The 20,478-nt window shown below is 46.4% G+C and overlaps 1 protein-coding gene across 3 annotated transcripts in view; it reads left to right on the top strand.

Moving 5' to 3' along the window:
* Positions 1–3,977: 3,977 nt before the first annotated feature.
* znf219 (zinc finger protein 219) overlaps positions 3,978–20,478 on the top strand; it is a 21,128-nt gene continuing 4,627 nt past the window's right edge. For 2 of the 3 annotated variants that reach the window (XM_042069136.1, XM_042069139.1), the window contains exons 1-5: positions 3,978–4,229; positions 13,876–13,966; positions 14,606–16,033; positions 16,237–17,641; position 20,478. The exon at position 20,478 is cut by the window's right edge. In XM_042069136.1, the coding sequence (XP_041925070.1) occupies positions 14,609–16,033; positions 16,237–17,641; position 20,478 (2,831 nt within the window). In that variant the 5' untranslated portion in view covers positions 3,978–4,229; positions 13,876–13,966; positions 14,606–14,608. The remainder of the gene's footprint in view (positions 4,230–13,875; positions 13,967–14,605; positions 16,034–16,236; positions 17,642–20,477) is intronic. The other variant, XM_042069138.1, reaches the window with a different exon arrangement.

A 20,478-nucleotide genomic window follows, 5' to 3' on the forward strand; every position in this document is an offset into this window, starting at 1 on the left:
CTGAATTGTAACCTCCCTTTTACCCACTGGGAATGTATGTGTCATACCATATACATTATGCCTTGAGCAGGCAGTGCGGAATAAAAAAACAACTATAAATATCGCACATCGTGGAGTTTAGCGTCATCATTTAGTTAGGTCATTGGAGACCCACCGAACAAACTTGCGAAGACCCTGGAAAACAGCACAAAAAAAAGTGTCTAAGCTTCGACGAATGTGAGAGGGTGTGAAAGAGCAAAATGAAAAACAGAAAAAGGGAGTTATAAACAGAGTGATGAAGAGAGAGGAAAGGTTTGAATAAAAATAGAAAGAGAGAGAGAGAGAGGTAAGGGGAAGTGTGAGAATATGAGGGATGATGGGAAACAGTGAGGGATTGAACAGATAGAGGATTAGCCGAGAGAAAGACAGAGCGAGAGAGAGAGGGAAGAGGGGGCAGAGGATGGTGGAGAGAAATGATGGGAAAAGAGAGTGGAGAGAGGCACAGACGGAGGGGCACAGAGAGGGGAGACAGGGAACAAGTAGAGAGAGAGAGAGAGAGAGATGACAAAACAGAAGGGAGTAAAAAAGGAGAATGAGTGAGTGAAAGAGGGAGGGGAGGGAGGGAGGGAGGTATACCAGAGGGGTAGACAAGTTTTTTTTTTTTTGTCTAGATAGAAATCTGAAGAGAGAGCCAGTGAAGAGGGAGAGAGAGAAAGAGGGATAGAGGAGAGAGCATGAGTGAACCAGAGTGAGGGTAAGAGAGAGGGAGAGAGAGAGGGGTAAAGGGGGATGTTGACAAAGCAGAGAGACTGTGGTGAACAAAGAGAACGTGGGGAGAATGAGCCGGGTGAAACATCAAAGGGATTTTTTGGGCCTGGTTACCGGGACAACAGACATTTGCATGCGATTAGCTTTTTACATCATATTAAGAGGGGAAGGGGCGAAGGAGAGGGGAGGGAGGAGAGAGAGAGAGAGGGAACTATAGATCATAAAGGGAAAGGAGTAGGAAGGAAGGAGAGGGAGTGAGAGAGAGAGAGAGAGAGAGACGCTGGTGACACACATACACACACACATACACATTGACTTGGCGACTAACAACCAAGCGCTTGTCCGTGAAGAAGCCAGTTCACGTGTGCGGTATGCAAATCATTGCATTAAGCCGCTTGTGTGGGGCTGAGATGATAGATGTATATCTAATATGGCTGGACTTTTTCAAATGTTTCCCAGGGCTTGTGTGTCATTCCTTATCTTTTTTCTTATTTTCTGAAGTGGTTCTGTTGTCTTTGGACCTTTGCAGTTGGTTGTACTGTCTCGCCTGCTGCCTCTCTCCAAGTCAATATATTACATACACTCGCTCTCACATACATCATAGTCACACCCTGCAGGCTACACATGCACTCACAAAATGCTCCCAACAATATGCTCAGACACACTCATTCGCACACACACACACATACAAACACATATGCACACATGCACACACACGCACCCTTTCTCACACCCTCCCTTCTGCCTTCTCTGTCTCTCCTTTCCCCTTCTTTCTTCACTCATTCTCTCCCTGTGCCTGTCTGTCTCTCTTCCTCTCTCTCTCCACTGTCTCACTATCTTCTTCTCTCTCTCCATCCCTCTTTCTTTCACCAAATCCCTCATTGCCTCGTCCCTCCTCCTTTCTCTCTTCCTCCTCATCCCTCTCTCTTTCCCTCACTCTCTCTTTCCCTCTGGCCTGCAGTGCTGCATGAGATGCTTCAGTGCCCTCCGTATTGTGGCTGCATTGTGCTGAGAGGCATCGTCATGGCGGCCGTCGCCACGGCTCCATTGTGCTGGTGAGTATTACAGTATCAATACCCTGACACTGCGACAAAGGGCCAACAGCCTCCACCATATCACCACCCCCCCTGCTCTGTCTCATCCCCCTCTTCCCCTCCTCTCTCTCTCACTCCCTTTTCCCTCTTTCATTCCGTCTCTCTCTTTCTCCAGCCTCAGACCATCCCTCTTTTTTTCCATCCTTACCCCTCCGTCAATCGATTTCCCTCCATATCCCACTAAATATGTATGTATTGATCCCCCTCTTTTGTCAGACAACTCCCTCCCTTCTTCCCTCCCTCCTTCTCTGCCACCCTTTCTCTCTCCCCACATCTCTTTTCTCTCACATCTATCAGATTTCATTCTCCGTGTTGCCCCCCTCCCTTCATATCTCACTCCATCTCTTTCTCTCACTCTAACCCCTCCGTCGTTCACCATCTCTCATTTCATCTCACCCCCCACCCCCCTATTCCTCCTTCCATCTCTCTCTCTCTCTCTCTCTCTCTCTCTCTCTCTCTATGTGCCATCTAACCCCCTCCCTCTCTCTCTCTCTCTCTCTCCCTCTCTCTCTCTATGTGCCATCTAACCCCCTCCCTCGCTCTCTCTCTCTCTCTCTCCCTCTCTCTCTCTGTTTTTTTCTTCTCTCTTTTTTTGTTTGTCTCCGTCTCACTCACTCTCTGCATATTAATTGCAGCATTTCTGCAGCGGAGGAGAAAACAATCAAAACGTCAGGGGCGGGTGATGATGCTACTGTAACACACACACACACACACACACACACACACTCATACACACTGTTGACACGGACATACATACACACAAGTGCACATACACATTGGACACAGATAGGCATGCATACAAATACACACAAATAAACAATACTTATGCATACATACATACAAAAAATGGCGTTGTGCGAACCCAGACAGATACACACACCCACATGGGCACAAACACATATCTGCATACATTGCTAACACAAACAAACATCACAAGCACAGAAACTAAAGTCTGCTAAACCTTAAAAAGAGAGGAAAAAATGTTTGGCCAAATTAACCCCTAGGCTACAAAATAGTGAGATATGTGTTGGATGACATTTTGTGTCAGGAGGAGAATATATATGCCCACAGCTCATTAACACTTCCACCCACAGTGATATATTCAGAATGTTAGGCTATACGAACCTAAGTATGTTCAGAGAACATACATTCAGAGAATAATGTGACAAAGACTGCATGGCTATGGGGATATTATTATTCATGATATTTGGTGAAGAATAAAATCAGACATTTTTAATTAACTAGAAAATGTATTTTGAGACATTGGATCATTCTGTATTGACAAATACCATTTGACAAATGTTTTCAGTTATTTAACTGTACTCTTGATTATGTACATCAAAAGAAGCAAAACTAAAACGCTGATGTTTTGTTTTAATTGATCAGGTGCATGTCTATCTATCTATCTATCTATCTATTTTTGGGTGGGAGGAGGGTGCAACATTTATGGCACAGCACGGGCCAGTTGGAAGCAGTGCACCTGCGCAGCCTCACGTGAGCGCAAGCCGCGGACAGCCTGCATGTGCTCGCGTGAGCTGTGAAAATCCGCCGGGGTAGACATGGAGGAGTCAAAAAACTTTCACACACCAAACTTCCGGCTTGCAACGACAACTCTCTCAGTCTGTAACCGCACAAAGCAACGGCAACTTTTCTGCACCTTTATTCCTCGACAGAATCACGTTCTTGCATAAAAATATTGAGATTCTTCTCGACCAATGTCAACAAATACACGCTTTACTACTTACCTACATTGTTATGACAATAAACGATCATTAAACGAAACTTTTCACCCTCTTCAGTAGCAAAAACATGTAGTCTAAACTGTTTATTAGAATTGTGTAACAACATAATGGGATTCACCAGATACCTGCAAAGCAACAATATATCAAAATGCCACACGCATTTCTGATGGACCAAATTAGGGGCAAATGTATTTGAAATAGAATAGTTTAAATATTTGAGATGTGTCCCAAATGCACTGCTGAAGCCTATCCTGCCGTCCTATAGATCAGATGCTGTGCGAACGAGAGAGTGATAGCTGCCCCGCATGTGGGAATGTTTTAAAATGGTGCCCGAAAGAGTCTAATTACATTTGCAACCTACATCAGACTCCACTCTATCACCGCTCCCTTTCTCTCCCTCTCTCTCTCATTCACTCACTCACTCACGACTACACAATAAATGGATCTTTGCGAAAAAAATGCAAGAGAGACGTGCGATAGAAGAGGGGAGGAGGAGGAGAAGAGAAAGAGCAAGGGAGGGGGAAACGGCGTATGCTTGTATACAACAACCCCGATTTCCATTTTTTTCCCTAACTCGTAATGTATTTAATTCAAGTGAAACGTAATCATGACGTGTCTTGTCATTAATCTCATCGTCGCCTCTCCCGTAAGTACATTGAGCCTTACTTTCATCAGGAATATATAGTTAATACAGATAAATGTATCAATATTTATATACATGCACCTTTATAGATGATAAGATGGATACACTCCGTTTGATAGTGCGGTTACAGGCTTCCCAAAATGACATACTTGTTACATTTACAAACAACCAAATATCTGACGACGACTTTTTTTCCTGTGGATATAATCAGTATAGAACCATCATCAGTATTGTCTAAACAATTTATAGATATGTTTTTTTTTTTCTTAATGTAGTAGTTTTACTCTGTTTCATCCAGCTAGCATGCGTACGATGTGAGTGATTGGCGGGTCATATATGCGTGCTGTTCAGTGCATACATGTAGCCACACACACTTGTGCAGTTTGGTGTATGTCATGTATGATGCCCGGCTATGTGCGCCTATCCCACCGCCAGGCTATGTGTTCCAAACTGCCGGCAACGATGATGCGAATATGGATCAAGAAAATGTCGCAACTTTAGATTAGGCCCAAATTAGTTGCATTGCAGGTTAAATTGTGATAACACATTTATTTATCATTATTCAGGTATAATTTGTCTTTTATAAAAAAAAGGTGTTCTCTCCGAAGTCGGGCATTACGCATCGTTTGTTAAATAATAACCATCGAACTTTTACAAAGTTTCCGCTATGTTTCAATCTTAATGCTGAACTTGAATACTGCAACGTGCACAATGCATGGTCTGTGATTGTATTTTAGCAAGACTTGTGATTGTAAGCAAGGAGGACATCAGGCTGGCTACATGAATCAAAAACATGCTACTGAACTTTGAGTGATTGTAGTTTGTATTTCAAAAGAGTACTCGATGTACTCGACATGTCGAAACGTGAGCTTTTGGTGTTAAAGATGACGTTCTCTATCGACGTTGTGTCTGTTGAGGAACAAGTGATGAATGATTTGAGGATTGGGCACTGTGAATAAATCTTAAATGTAGCGGGGTGATTAGCTTGGCTAATTCTTTTGTTGGAAGACGCGTAAAGTATGGCACTGTTGAGAAATATCGACTTTTGTCTAGGATAGGAGCACATACGAGCGTCAACTCCAAGTTGCGATACATATTGTAGCAATTTGGGCATAAATAGAGCTACTAGTTACTACCTACGATTACCACAACCCGTCTTGTCCTAACGTCACCTCTTTGGAGTAGCCTACTAGCTCCGGTAGTCACCTCTTTTGACGCTACAGTGTTTTCACTCTAAGTAGCGACCGCGTAACTGTAACACTGAATCTATTCAAAACATGGACTAAGTTGTTAATAGTCACTGAGTCGGGGAAAATTGGGTTTTAGGCTTTCTGCTTAAGTCAACGTTCAAAAGTTGTTCATTGTCATACACCGGAGGGGCTGGTTGGTTGTAGTTCAGCTATTTTTGTGATGGTGGATGGATTGGCATTGCAATTCAAGATGAAACCCATGATGGCACTTTTCTCCTGCTCCCCTCGCATACTCGTGTCCTTTCCCCTCCCTTAATCTTTTGTTGAAAGAAATTCAGGAAGAAAATGGACCCGGCGTACAGTCAGATCTAAACGCTAGCTCAGCGCCCCGTCATTCCCATCAGAGCGTTTAAAAATAAACGTCTGCTGATTCTAGAAATATTTGTTTAAGATAGTGTATATTGTTCTTTCTGAACGATGATACGCTTGCAAACCAAAGCATCGAAGCGGTTAAATCTGGTATTGGCGAGGATTGCACCCTGCATTAGTATTTGTTTGTTGGTAATTATTTATTTCATTAATGTACCTTTTTAATTGAGATGGCCGCGAGAGAGAAGGGGGAGAAAAGCGAGTGAAAATGGTTGCACGTTATTGACGCACATCACAGGGGCGCGGAGGAAATTCCTCTCGAGATAAGAAGCAGACGTGTCATCTATGTCGTCCGGATACATAATGCCGTCCCATAACCCAAAAAACGTTAAAGTGAAATAATACTGAACTCATCTTTCATACGGGGCAACGTTTACAAAAATATTCGTTTCGCTGAAAGGGTGTACTGAGTCGTAGCAAAATCTTCTGAGGGCATGACTGAGGGTACAGTTTTGCTCTCTTTCTCGTGCTCCTTAGCCTGCCTCTTTCATCTGCGTCTCTTTGGCATGCAAGTGTCTGCCAGGGACTGAATGCCTCTTATTCTTGGGATTCTTATTTTAAACCACCATTGAAGTTTTTTTCGTTTAAAGAAAGTGAGAGAGATGAATATTACTTTCAAACTAGATTGAACCAACGTGCATTTTGGTCCCTTAATCTGTTCATTATGTCATGTTTGCCAGTTCATCTCAGTGCAGTCTTCCAAGTACACACATACTGTACATACTGCGTCTCCTATGCGACTCCTGCTTTCTTGAAGGGTAGCTCTACTTCAGAGTTTACTCACCAAACCACTGATTACTTTAATTGCGGCAATTAACACTCTGTTGGAGAGAGACTCCGGTGTACACATTGCCTCCCCACAGTGAAAGCACAGCTGTACTGACCTTAAAAACAGAAGGTGAAGTTTGAATTGTAGTGCGACATATTATGCACATCCCCTTTGCCTATTTGTTTTGCTCTGAGCACACAACTACCCTGAAATTAGTCACAGCACAACTGAAAGCTCCACGCTACAACCCTGGACGTCCGGCAATTTTGTAATAATGGTTATTGTGATGAGTCCATTTGGGGAGCTCACTTGCAGACCATAAACAGATGGCATATAAAGACCTGTTATGGAGGAGTTTAACCACAATTGACAAAGTGGATCGGTCTGCTTTAGGCCATCCACAGCATGTTTATTCCACTCTCTGGATAGACTAGTACCCATGCACAAGCATACATTTTAAGCAAAAGAGATAGAAAAAGGGCCATGCCAAACATCACCCCTCCATAATCACAGCATGTAACTGACATAACCAAGTCTTATGGCATTGACCTGTTGCCACCACTTGTACTGTACAGTAACATATTGGAGTCAGTCTTTTTTCCCCCCCTCCTCTTGTATCAGGTCTGAATCAGAGCCCTTGAGTACTATGTGTAAGCGACGCGGTGCCTGTGAAGATTCGCAGTGTTGGTCTTGGGTCAGGACATGGCAGCGTTGTGTTGCGTGTGTCCGTGTTAGACAGAGGTGCCACACAGATGGAGAAGAGACTTGTTGGCCTAGTGCACAGCAAAGGGTTGTACCGGTTGTACACTGTAGAGTGAGCAAAGAGGCGCAGGCTATTTAACATGCAAATGTAATATAACCATAATCAGAGTTGGTGGTCCATATTTGTGTAGTTTTTCTCACTTTTACCATGTGTTATACACAATATATTAGTATTAATTGTGTATGTCGTGTCTTACAAAAGACAAGACATTATGGTAACAAACATGCTCATCTTTCTCTCTCTCTCTCTCTCTCTCTCTCTCTCACACACACACACACACACACACACACACACACACACAAACACAAACACACACATGCATACAAAGACACACAAGTCGAGAGTCCTTTCACAGTGCTCCACCTCTTGCGTCTTCACTTGTTGCATACCCAGCACAAGTCAGCATTTGCCTAACAATTCACAACGTTAATGACGATGTGTTCTTTTGGTGTTTTTGTGTCCACTATTGGCATGCCATGGCTGCTTTGAGATAGGGCCCATTAAAATGTGCCACCCCATCCAACACAGCAGGATGTTCCGGTGCAGCAGTAGAAAGGGGGTGGGCAGTTAGGAGAAGATGGTGTGTGTGTGTGTTTGTGTGTTGAGGGTGAGTGGGTGGTATGTTTGGGTGAAGCGTTCTCCAGAAGATTGTCATCCTCTGGTGATGCTCTGTCTTTTTTTTTAATCAGTGAATTAAAAAAAAAAAAGTCAGCTCCCTGACACACTCTCATTTCACTAAAAACATAAAGCAGCAACCAGCTGTGATGCCTTAAATAGAAACAGTTAAGTCAGGGAATGCCCATGAAGTACAAAACAAAACAAAGAAGATCCATCTTTTATTTTTTAAAAAGAGATTTCTCCAATTGGGGATTTCTTTAGAAAAGGGGGGTCACTCTCCATATGCATTTAAAATGAAAGGGTTATCTAGGGTCAGACACACGCAGTGTGAAGTCAGTCATGTCCATAATTATAAAGCAGGTACAGCTGATCTGAGGTCAGTCAGCGTGGAGCAGTTTGAGACAGCTTATTAGCACTCAGCCATCGAGGGAAAGGGTGGCGGAGGAAGAGGAGGAGGAGGAGGAGAAGACAGCGCAAAAAAATAAGGGAGTGTGTTGGAGGAGTCCTGAGATGAAAGTACACCTGTGAGACACCCGTGAGACAGACACAGAGAGAAATGGAGAGAGAGCAAAAAGAAAAATGTATGTATGTGTTACATACGATATATATATATATATATATATAGAGAGAGAGAGAGAGAGAGAGAGAGACAAAGAGAGAGGGGGGGGGGGTTAAGACCGTGGGAATATAAAAATATATGAGCACAAGTGGACATCCTCAGGTAGAGAACGAAAGAAGCGCGTGCGAGAGAGAGGAGAGGGAACAGGGGGATGAGTAGAGGGAACAGGGGGATGAGTAGAGGGAACAGGGGGATGAGTAGAGGGTAAAAGAGGACAGGGGGATGAGTAGAGGGTAAAAGAGGACAGGGGGATGAGTAGAGGGTAAAAGAGGACGGGGGGATGAGTAGAGGGTAAAAGAGGACGGGGGAAACATCTACAGGATGGTTCGGTTCATGGAAGAGAGACTGAGAGAGAGGAGAGGGAACAGGGGGATGAGTAGAGGGTAGAAGAGGACAGGGGAAACATCTACAGGATGGTTCGGTTCATGGAAGAGAGACTGAGAGAGAGGGAGGGAGAGATGGAAGGGGGTAGTGTGTATAGTGGCGAGGGGGAGAGTTCAGGGAAAGGTGAAGTACAGGAAATGAATCCAGTCTGCAGGGAAGTTTGCTGTGTGACCAGAGGCAAAAAAAGCCAGCCAGATTTATAACAGTATGCATAGTCAAACTATTTATACCACCTACACACGTTCACACACACACACACACACACACACACACACACACACACACACACTTCACCCTACCTTCCTTCAGCACACACACACGCACGCACACTTCTCTCTACTTTCCTTCAACACACAGTATTAATGGGGACATGAAACATCTTTGCACACACACACACACACACACACACACACACACACACACACACATACACACACACACACACACACACTAATGCACACCTACGTCCTCATACAACCACACACACACATCCTTACTACTAGACCACTAGCCATTCCTGAGGGATCTACATTCATTCATACACCTACTCTGAACACACCCACTTAAGCTATATATAGACTGTCTACCAGATTGTTACACTTACATGCACCTCTGTAGAGCCTTATGTAATCCAACCAGAGGCTCATAGCCTAGCTGCTGTAGACAGATGGTGCTTCCAAAATCACTTGTGTATCGCATCCTTAATGTAAAAATCATGAATTGCAATTTCCTTGGCTGCTTTACTATGCAAAGGTATGTCCAGATTGTACGCATATATTTGTCAAAGAAATCATAACAATGACCCATTTGGGGAAATAGTGGGCCGCGGCTGAAGTGGCCTTGAGCATGGCACCTAACCCCTCACTGCTCCCCGAGCGCCGCCGTTAAAGCAGGCAGCTCACTGCGCCGGTATTAGTGTGTGCTTCACCTCACTGTGTGTTCACTGTGTGCAGTGTGTTTCACTAATTCACCGATTGGGTTAAATGCAGAGACACACACACACACACACACTTCACCCTACCTTCCTTCAGCACACACACACGCACGCACACTTCTCTCTACTTTCCTTCAACACGCAGTATTAATGGGGACATGAAACATCTTTGCACACACACACACACACACACACACACACACACACATACACACACACACACACACACACACACACACACACACACACACTAATGCACACCTACGTCCTCATACAACCACACACACACATCCTTACTACTAGACCACTAGCCATTCCTGAGGGCTGGAGGACTCATATTCACATAGGACTACATGTGACTGCTTCTTATTCTACCCATGCTGTCAGCTGGTCATCACCAGTGCCAGGGACATAGTCACAACAACAACAACAACAACAACAATAATAATAATAATAATTATGATAATAATAATAATAACAACGATCTTGATTTATGTAGCACTTTGCAAACAGTTTCTGATTGTTTACTAACAAAATCGTAGCCCTAGGTCGATAGCTGTGCATAGACATCTTCCAGTCGTGGAAGATGAAGAATTACTGTGTAGACATGTTTGGGTTAAAGCAACACCAAAGAACTTTCCCTCTGTCGCACGCACGCATATTTGGGTTAAATGTGAAGAGGCGCTTACATGGGAAGAGTACGGACAACGCTTTGAGATTTAAAGATGGCAACCCTCAAGGGTCTATCTCTTCAATCTATGTCTCCTTTCCGTTTTAGCAACATATAAGCCATTTCTTTGCGTCACAGTGAATGAATGATACTGGCCCATGATTGACCTGGTTAAATAAAAATAAAACAATACCAGGTCAGGTTGTAAATTTAGATATGTTCTACCCAAACGTTGTGAGAGAGGAGTACTCTCACCTGTGGCATCGTTTCAGATAGACCTGTGAGGTTTCTAAAGTCTGCAGTTTGGTGGCCAAAACTCAACAGGAAAGAACAGGGTGAGGTTTAATGCCATGGGGTCTCAGCTTAGATGCTGCCCTGCATGTGTTTTGTCACTATTGATATTCAAATTTTGGACTATTTAGATATATATATGAAATAAACCTCAATTTTCGGTTTGTTGATCTTTGGCCTGTGTGCAACCGTGTACCTATGAAATGATTATATTCAGTGAAACCATACAATGTATTAAACTGAAGTTTAGACTTGCTTTTGAAACATTTACTCCACATTTTTGAACTCCTGCCTGGCCACCCAGACAGGCTACTGGAAAGTGCAATCGCTGTTGGTGTTGATTTACCCTTCTCTGCTGTGAGATTCGGCATGTCAGGGTTCCACACCGCTGTTTGCTGAGACAAAGGTGTTCGGCATGTGCGAATCTCGTGCATGAGTGCCTATGCCAATGAGCTTCAGCCCGTGTTGAAAGGCAAGCCAACCAGCCAACCACCCACCCCCCTGCACCCCCCCCTGCACCCTGCCTCGCTCCCCCAACTCGGCGTCTTTAAAAAACGTATTTGAATTATGTGTGCATGTGTGGGTTTTTATCTATCTCCTGCCGTCTGCCAAGCCTTTCGTCTCACCCCTCCCCCCACTGTCTAGCACCTCATCTCCATCCTCATCTACACGCACACACAAACACACACACACACACGCATACACACACACACACACACATGCACACACACAAAGCTTTATTGGCATGACAGGGCTGGTCAGACACACATTGATGTATACACACACACACGCACACACACACACACACACACACACACACACACACACACACACACACACACACACACACACACACTCACTCACACATACATGCAAATGTGTGCACATACACACACGGCAGTGGCAGCGATTGCGGAACAATGCCATGCAACGGTGATATTCATATGATAATACCATCAGGCCAGCCATACTGTCAAACTAACACCGTAACCTCTCTGCCAGTCTGCAATCTGCCATTTTTACCATTTATTTACTTGTCGTTGCTTTCTGTGATACATTTTTTTTTCAACCGTCGCTGCTAAATTGATAAGTGTTTGCAAATAATGAAATCTGTTCAGCATGTCTCTTCTCTGCCCCTTCTCCTTGCTCTTTTTCTTTTTCTCATTCTCACTCTCTCTGTCTCTCTCTCTATCTCTCTGTCTTTCTCAATCCTTTTCTTGTTCTCTCTATCTTCGTCTCTTCTCTTCCTTCTCTCTCTTCGCCATGTTGGCAGGCCCCAATCTACCAGCTGATATCAGCATTCCGTGGCATCGTGCCAACTGGCACCGCTGCCAGAGAAAAAAAGAGAGAAAAGGGAGGAGGGAGAGAGGGAGAGAGAATGAAAGAAAATTAGTGAATAATAGAGGGAGCGAGAGAGGGGGGAAGGGAAGAGAATGAATCTATGGAGGGAGAGATGGAGAAAGAAAGAAAAAAAGATGGAAAGAGAGGGAACAATGGTGTGTTAGAAAGGAATAAAGAGGAGGAAGAGAGGCATAGAGAAAGGGGGGGGAGAGAGAGAAATGAAGGGAGGGAGAGAAAGAGGGAGAGGGTGTGTGATTGATATTGTGTGATATCCCAGTGAGTCATGGCTGAGCTAAAATGTCAACTGGCTCAGTTGGTCGCCCTGTCATCCAAGTACACTGTCACAGTCACAGATACATACATGCAGCTCACACACACATACACACACACACACACACACACACAGGTGCATATACATACACAGACAGATGCAAGCACAGATGTACACATAAATATATTTAAATGTATAGACAAACTTAAGCAGAACCACACACACACACACACACACACACACACACACACACACACACACACACACACACACACGCACACACGCACATACACACACACTGTATATATATATATATATATATATACAGCGATAGCAACAAAGATACAGACAATCACATATGCACACCATTACACAGATGGGTCAGCATTCAACAGATGTTGTTTAATACAACCACCAGTGATGTCATCTAGCATGTGTAGTGTTTTCTATACTTCCTTCTCTAGCCTTTCATTCATGCATGGCCCTGCATAATGACTGAGGTCAGGTGTTAGGTTTCTCTTTGAAAAGAGAGAGAGAGAGAGAGAGAGAGAGAGAGAGAGAGATTGTGTGTGTCACTGTGTGTGTATGTGTGTGTGTGTGTGTGTGTGTGTGTGTGTGTGTGTGTGTGTGTGTGTGGTTTATGTGTCCCCCTAAGGGGCTCTATCTGTTGTCAGACATGGCTGATCACACACACACACACATATGACACATGTGTGTGTGTGTGTGTCTGTGTCTCTCTCTGTGTGTGTGTGTGTGTGTGTGTGTGTGTGTGTGTGTGTGTGTGTGTTTGTGTGTGTGTGTGTTTCAATTTTTTTTTGTAATTTAAACAGCTACTGTATGAGTGGACAGGAAGGGTGTGTGGGGAAGTCCAAACATCTCGCGCCCATCCTGTTTGGGACAGTCGGTGTCCTGTTGTGCCCCATGTTCTCTCTCACACACACGCACACACACACACAGAGAGAGACAGTGAGAGAGAGAGTGATAATAAAGAGAGAGAGATACAGACATATGAAACATATCATGCACACTCCCACTATAGTACATGTGTGCAATTGTGAAACTGCATATATGCAAATGTTCAGGTTATATAAGAATCTATACACACATGTATGCACATGTACACACATGCTTATACACACACACACACACACACACACAGACACACACACACACACACACACACACACACACACACACACACACACACACACACACACACACACACACACACACACACCTCCCATTCTCTCACATGCCTAAACATGAAGTCATCCAGTGTGACCGTATGTATGTGTCTCTGTGTGTGTGTGTGTGTGTGTGTGTGTGTGTGTGTGTGTGTGTGTGTATGTGTGTGTGTGTGTGTGTTTCAGGGAATTCAAAGAGGTGGTCACAGAGATCACCATCCTAGAAGAGTATCCTTGCTCAACCTGACAACCGGAGCATGGCTTACACTCTTAACTGGTATGTCTGGGCTACACACACACACACACACACACACACACACACACACATTATATCTTACATAATTGTATCCCTATCTATCTTCTCCTACTGTGCTAGCTCTTGTCTGTATGTTTCTCTTTCCAATAATGTTAAATATTTAATTAGAAAATGTACATATAATTTACCATGACGAAAGTGGAGTTGTAGCAATAGAAGGTTCTCTCTGTCTCTCTTTCACCCCCCCTTCATTTCTCCATCCCTCTCTCTGCCTCTGCTACCTCTTCTCTCTCCTTCTCTTATTTTTCTCTTTCTATCACTCCCTATTTATACCTGTCTTCCTCTTTCTTTCTGTCATTTGCCTGTTACCTTTTCTCTATCTCTGTCTCTCCCTCTTTCTCTCTGTCACCCACCCACTTTCTTGTCTTCCTCTCTCCGTCTCTTTTGTCCCATTGTTCTCTCTCTCTTTCTTTCTTTCTTTCTTTCTTTCTTTCTTTCTTTCTCTCATCACCCTCCCTCTTTCCCTGTCTCACTCTCTCTGTCTCTTGTCTCTCAACCCTTTATCTCCCTCTATTTCCCTCCCTGCCTTCCCTCTCTCCTAATCTCTCTCTCTCATTTCTCTTTCTTTCTCTCTCTCATCTATCTCTCTCTCTGTGTCAGAGTATGGATTCGCCTCCGGAGTGTGTGCTGGCTCTGTCCTGTGAGCCCCCCCTCTCTCCTCCGGCGATGCCCTCCCTGGACCACAGCCCGCTAGCAGCCGCCGAGTCCAGCCCGCAGTCCTCCACCGCCCCCAGCCCGCAAGCCCCCAAGGACGGCTCCCTCTCGCCCTTCCCTTGCCTCCGCAACCACCAGCTGGACGCGGCGGTCAACGGGGAGGCCTTCGGAGACGAGGTGGAGGGGCTGGACGAGGAGGAAGAGGAAGAGGAGGAGGAAGAGGAGATGTCCGCGCCACCTTCTCCCACGCCGGCTGTGGCGCTGTTCCCCGGGGAGGGGGCCAGTGCGGTCGCAGGGCCCCCCCCACCGAGGGAGTCCCCCCCGGGCACTCCGCCATCCGTTTCCTCCGTGACGGGCTTCGTGGCGCTGGAGATGGCCCTGTCGGCGGCGTCATCGGCGACCGCGCCGGGGGCTCCCTGCGGGGAGGACGACGACGCCGCCGGTGAGCTGGACCTGCAGCTGTTCCGTCGGGACGGCGCGGTGACGTCTACTGCGGCAGTGCCCTCCGCAACGCCAGGGGGCGCCGCGCTGCGCTTCCCGTGCGGCGTGTGCGGCAAGCGCTTCCGTTTCCAGAGCATCCTGTCGCTGCACGCCCGCGCCCACCGACTGGACCGCCAGCGCCGGGCCACCGTGCTCTACCATGCCGGACGAGACGCCTGCAAGCCGACCGCCGGGCAGGACAAACCGCAGGAACGGAGCCTGGTGACGACCCCGGAGTGTGCCGTGGATCAAAGTCTCAAGCAGACTCTGGATGGACATCTAGATGGAAGTCTAGATGGACGAAGCCCTGATGCTTGTCTGGACATCAGTCTGGACATCAGTCCAGACCGAAGGAGGAACAGAAGGAAAAGAACTATGGATCGAAAACTAGAGCCACGTCTGGACCACAGAGTGACCAGTCCAGAACCGAGTTTGGAGTTGAGCCCAGTCGAGACAATCCACCATGAAGATTCCCTCCAGACTGCCTTCAGCCCTCACTTCCTGTCTGACCCCTTTCAGAACCCCTCCCTAACCCCTCCCCCGACCAAAGAGGCACCAATCACAGCTGCCTTCACCCCGTTGCTCCCCTCCCACTTGGAAGACCCCGCCCAGATGACAATGGCCGCCACTGCTGCCGCGGCAACAGTCGCCGCCACTTCCTTCCGTTGCAACGAGTGCAAAGGAAAGTTCCGCACAGCGTCCGAGCTGGCGCGTCACACGCGCATCCTGCACAACCCCTACAAGTGCACGCTGTGCCCCTTCTCTGCCAGCCAGGAGGAGCGCCTTGCCGCCCATCTCCTGGACAGCCACCCGGCTCCCTCCACCAAACCACGCGACCACCATGTGGCCCAACCTACGCCAAGGACAACATCAACGCTCCCCTTCTCCCCCCAGGTTGGTTTCTGTTCTCTGTGTTTGTGCCATATGTTCTTTGTAATGTCCGTGCTTGTTGTGTGTGTGAGTCCGTGCGTATTGTGTGTCCTTTTGTTACTGGGTCGAGCTTTGTGGAGTCCAAGAGAAATTTCACATTGGGGACATTAAAGTATCTATCTGTCTATCTATCTATCTATCTATCTATCTATCTATCTATCTATCAGCAGACTCGAGAGAATCCCACCCCGCCCAACACGCCTGTCGCCATCACGGCTCTCAACGCCAGTCCCAACGCTGGCACCAAGGCCAGTGCCAAGGCTAGTGCCAACGTCAGTGCTGTCATCTCCCAGGGCAGTGGGGCTGCCCCGCTGCCCGCCTTCCGGTGCGAGACGTGCGGTCAGCGCTTCACACAGTCCTGGTTCCTGAAGGGTCACATGCGCAAGCACAAGGACTCGTTGGATCACAAGTGCCAGGTGTGCGGCCGCGGCTTCAAAGAGCCTTGGTTCCTCAAGAACCACATGAAGGTGCATCTCAACAAGCTGGGCCTGAAGGCCGGCCTAGCCGGGCTGGGCCTCGGACCCACGCCGGGGGTGGCCGATGGGCCGACAGGCAAGTCCTCCGGTGGGGGTGGGGGGAACAGGGGCAGGAATCAGTCCCTGAGCGCCCTCTACTCCAGCCTCCTGCTGGCTCGCGCCGGTGGAGGGGGTGGCACTTTTGGAGGTGGAGCAGGTGGTGGAGCAGGGTCTGGAAGCCGGGCAGAACGCGAGCTGGCCGCGGCTGTGGCGGCGGCCGCCGCCGGTTCCGGCTCTGGCAAGGCCTCCCTCCTGAGCTACCTGGGCCTGCCGGGGGCCGAGGGCGCCAGCTGTGTGGAGAGGCTGCAGGCCGTGGCCCAGGTGGCCGAGATGGGCAACGGCGAGCGCCGCGAGAGGGAGCGCGAGCGGGAGAGAGAAAGAGAGAGGGCCCGGGAAGAGCGCGGAGGCCCCGAGGCGACCCACGGCGCCGGCGGCGACGCAGCAGACCAGGCGGTCATGTGGCAACTGGTGGCCCGAAGCCTGGCGGCAGCACAGCACAGCCACCAGCAGCAGCAGCAGCAGCAGCAGCAGCAGAAGTCCCGGTCCAGACCCCACCAGCCCCACCAGCCGCTCCCCCAGCCCAGAGGCTCCGTGGCCGGGGAGGCTGAGCAGCTGCGGGCCTACCTGGGGGGCCTGGGAGGCCCCGGGACCACCACGGGCGGCAGTGCTGGGAGGGAGAGGGACGACCACAGCCACATCTCGGCCGGCTCCGGCTCTTCCGGCCTGGGCGCGTCCGAGGCCTCGCTGGGCGGCCCCTGGGAGTGCCCCGACTGCGGGAAGCTGTTCCGCAGCCTACAGCAGGTGGTGGCCCACGCCCGCGTCCACCTGCAGAAGCCCCACAAGGGCCACCGGCGGGAGGATGACGGCACTCTCCACGGAGGAGGAGGAGGAGGAGGAGGAGGAGGAGGAGGAGAGGGTGGTGTGCGGAGAGGAGGGAGTAACAGCAGCGGTGGCGGCAGCACCAACAGCAGCAGTGAGAAGCGGACGGAGCCCAAGCTGAGCCAGAGCAGAACCGGGATGGCAGGAGGGTTCCATTCCCTCTTATCGCCTTTCTCCGGTAAGGAACCTCAGACACCAACACAACAGTCAGAACATGTCTCTGTGCTATTTTGCATGAAGGTTGATTTCTTTCCACACTTATCCAGCGTCTCTGGTAAGATGCCTTAATCACATTTTTTCCCCCATTACGGTTTCAGTAGTTCCTGAGACATTTTAGATTAAAGTCCTCTTGAGTGATGCTTGGAAGGTCCATCTTCTCTAATAATAATAAAAAACATTTCATGTAACATTATATACATTAATGTTCCATTAAGTGAGTTAATGCTTTAAATTACCAATCTATTGTCATTGTAGTATATATCACAGTATCCTACCCTGAGTACCCTATAATATCTTCATATTATACTATAAATATACACACAGTACCCTCCAGAGTGATTGGCACCTCTTCTAAAGTTGGCTTAAAAACAGGTATATAAAATTATCTTTTGGTGATTTATTGTAAACTCACAATGAAAACAATGAGTAAAAATCCAACCTTGAAGGGAAGGAATTTGTTTCTGAGTAAAAAGGAAAGGGAAAAAAAGAAATAAATGTTTTTATCAAAAACACGTTGCCCACAATTTGGCATCCCTAGAAAATCTTATATACAAAATGTAACAGAAGCATTTTCCTATTTTTATTCAACTTCTCTAAGTTAATCAGAGTGTGAATTTTCAGGAGTAGTTCATGACTTTTTCACTAAACTATGCAAATAAAGTGACACAGAGGATATATCCCCTGGTCATTTTTCAACATGGGAAAGACAAGAGAATACACTAAATTTAAAGTGTGTTGACATTTGTCAGGGAATACAAACTAGGTACTTGGTTGAAAATGCCACTATTTACAGTTGAAACAATAAATAAAAGGTTCTAATCAACTGAGAATGTGACAAACATGCGTGGACAAAGACCCATGGTTATTTTGCCCCTACACACAGTGTGAAGGATGGTAAGAGAAGCAAACAATTCCATAAGAACCACTGTTGAGTTACAGAAAGAGGGTCACTGTTGAGTTACAGAAAGAGGGTTTAGAGGGCATGCCAGGTAAAAGCCTTCCCTGTCATTTAATTACCAATGTAAATGGCAGGAGGTACTGAATTGTGGTCTATTGTCAAATTAAATAAAAATTGCGCTCTTTGGCAAGAAATATTTTAGGTGGGTTTGACGTACATAGAAGAATGACTATACTGAAAAGAACTCCATGCCTAATGAGAATTATGGTGGAGGGGCTGTGATTCTGTGGGTCTGTTTTTATTCCCAAAGGCCTTAGGAACCTTATTAAGGTGGATGGTATCATGAAACCCAAGAAAAACCTGAACATTTTCAATGGAAATCTGTCAGTCTCTGCTAAGACACTAAAGGTGATTGGATCATCAAGTCAGTGAAAGTCTAGATCAAAAATAAAAAAATAAAAAATAGTTTACTAAACACAAAGTCAAGGTTCTGCCATTGCCATCTCAGTCTCCTGAGTGAATTAGTGAACACACAGAGCACACAGTGAACACACAGTGAGGTGAGCACACACTAACCTGGAGTAGTGAGCTGCCTTGCTACAGCGGCGCTCGGGGAGCAGTGAGGGGTTAGGTGCCTTGCTCAAGGGCACTTCAGCCATTCCTACTGGTCAGGGATTGAACCGGCAACCCTTCGGTTCCAAGCCCGAAGCCCTAACCAGAAGGCCACGACTGCCTTTTTCTCATTGTTTTTATTGTGAGATTACAATAAATCACCAAAAGATTATTTGTATACCTGTTTTAGTCAGCTTTAGCAGAGCTCACCATGAAACCTCACCATGAACACATACTAAAAAACTAACATGTAGAGACATGATTGAGTTTTTTCATTTTTGACAGAGCAGTTTTGATGACGGTGAAAAAATATATATGTGTGTGAATTGTTGTTGTGTGTGGCTTGTAAATTAATGAAAAAAAAGAGGTTAATTTGGCTGCCATATCTGTTCAGAGATTAAGATTTGTTTTGTTTTTTTTGTTTTTAATTGTGAAGAAAGAGCAGTCTTCAAAGTGACACGTCTCACATACAGCCAAGACACATTGTCAGACCTCAGTACACACACGCACACACAGAAACACACACACACACACACACACACACACACTGACCTGCAGTGTGTGAGGAAAACAAAAGAAAGATAAAAAAGAAAACTTGGCTGACATTGCTGACACACTTCTTCAAGAAAGAAAAAATATGGCAAAAAAAAAACTTAGATCAGTAACAGTCACAGACTTTTGTGAAGCCAAAATACCATCTGATATGACAGTTTCCATGACTTCTTGACATGATCCATGGACATTTGTTGTGTGAAGAAGGGAATAAAAAAATGAATCCACGAGTTTCATAATTATGTGGGTGGAGGTAGTGTGAGCAGTGCTGATGCATTTGCATAGCACTGCATAGTTTGGGTTGTGTCTTTGAGTCATGAAACTGCAATCACTTGTAGGGATATTTCCATTGGTTTATGCACTCTTCTGAATTAACTTTGTATTTCAACAGTTTTTCTAAGTGTATATGTGATTGTGTGTGTGTGACTCTCTCTCTCTCTCTCTGTCTCTCTTTCTCTCTGTGTATCTGTTTGAGTGACTCTATTTCTCTTTCTCTCTCTCTCTCTCTCTCTCTCTCTGTCTCTCTTTCTCTCTGTGTATCTGTTTGAGTGACTCTCTTTCTCTTTCTCTCTCTCTCCCTCTCTCTCTGTCTCTCTTTCTCTCTGTGTATCTGTTTGAGTGACTCTCTTTCTCTTTCTCTCTCTCTCTCTCTCTCTCTCTCTCTCTCTCTCTCTCTCTCTCTCTCTCTCACACTCTCTCTGTGTGTGTGTGTTTGTGTTTCTCTCCCCTCCAGG

This window comes from Alosa sapidissima, chromosome 18 (genome assembly GCF_018492685.1).
Source record: "Alosa sapidissima isolate fAloSap1 chromosome 18, fAloSap1.pri, whole genome shotgun sequence".
Classification (NCBI taxonomy): Eukaryota; Metazoa; Chordata; class Actinopteri; order Clupeiformes; family Clupeidae; genus Alosa; species Alosa sapidissima.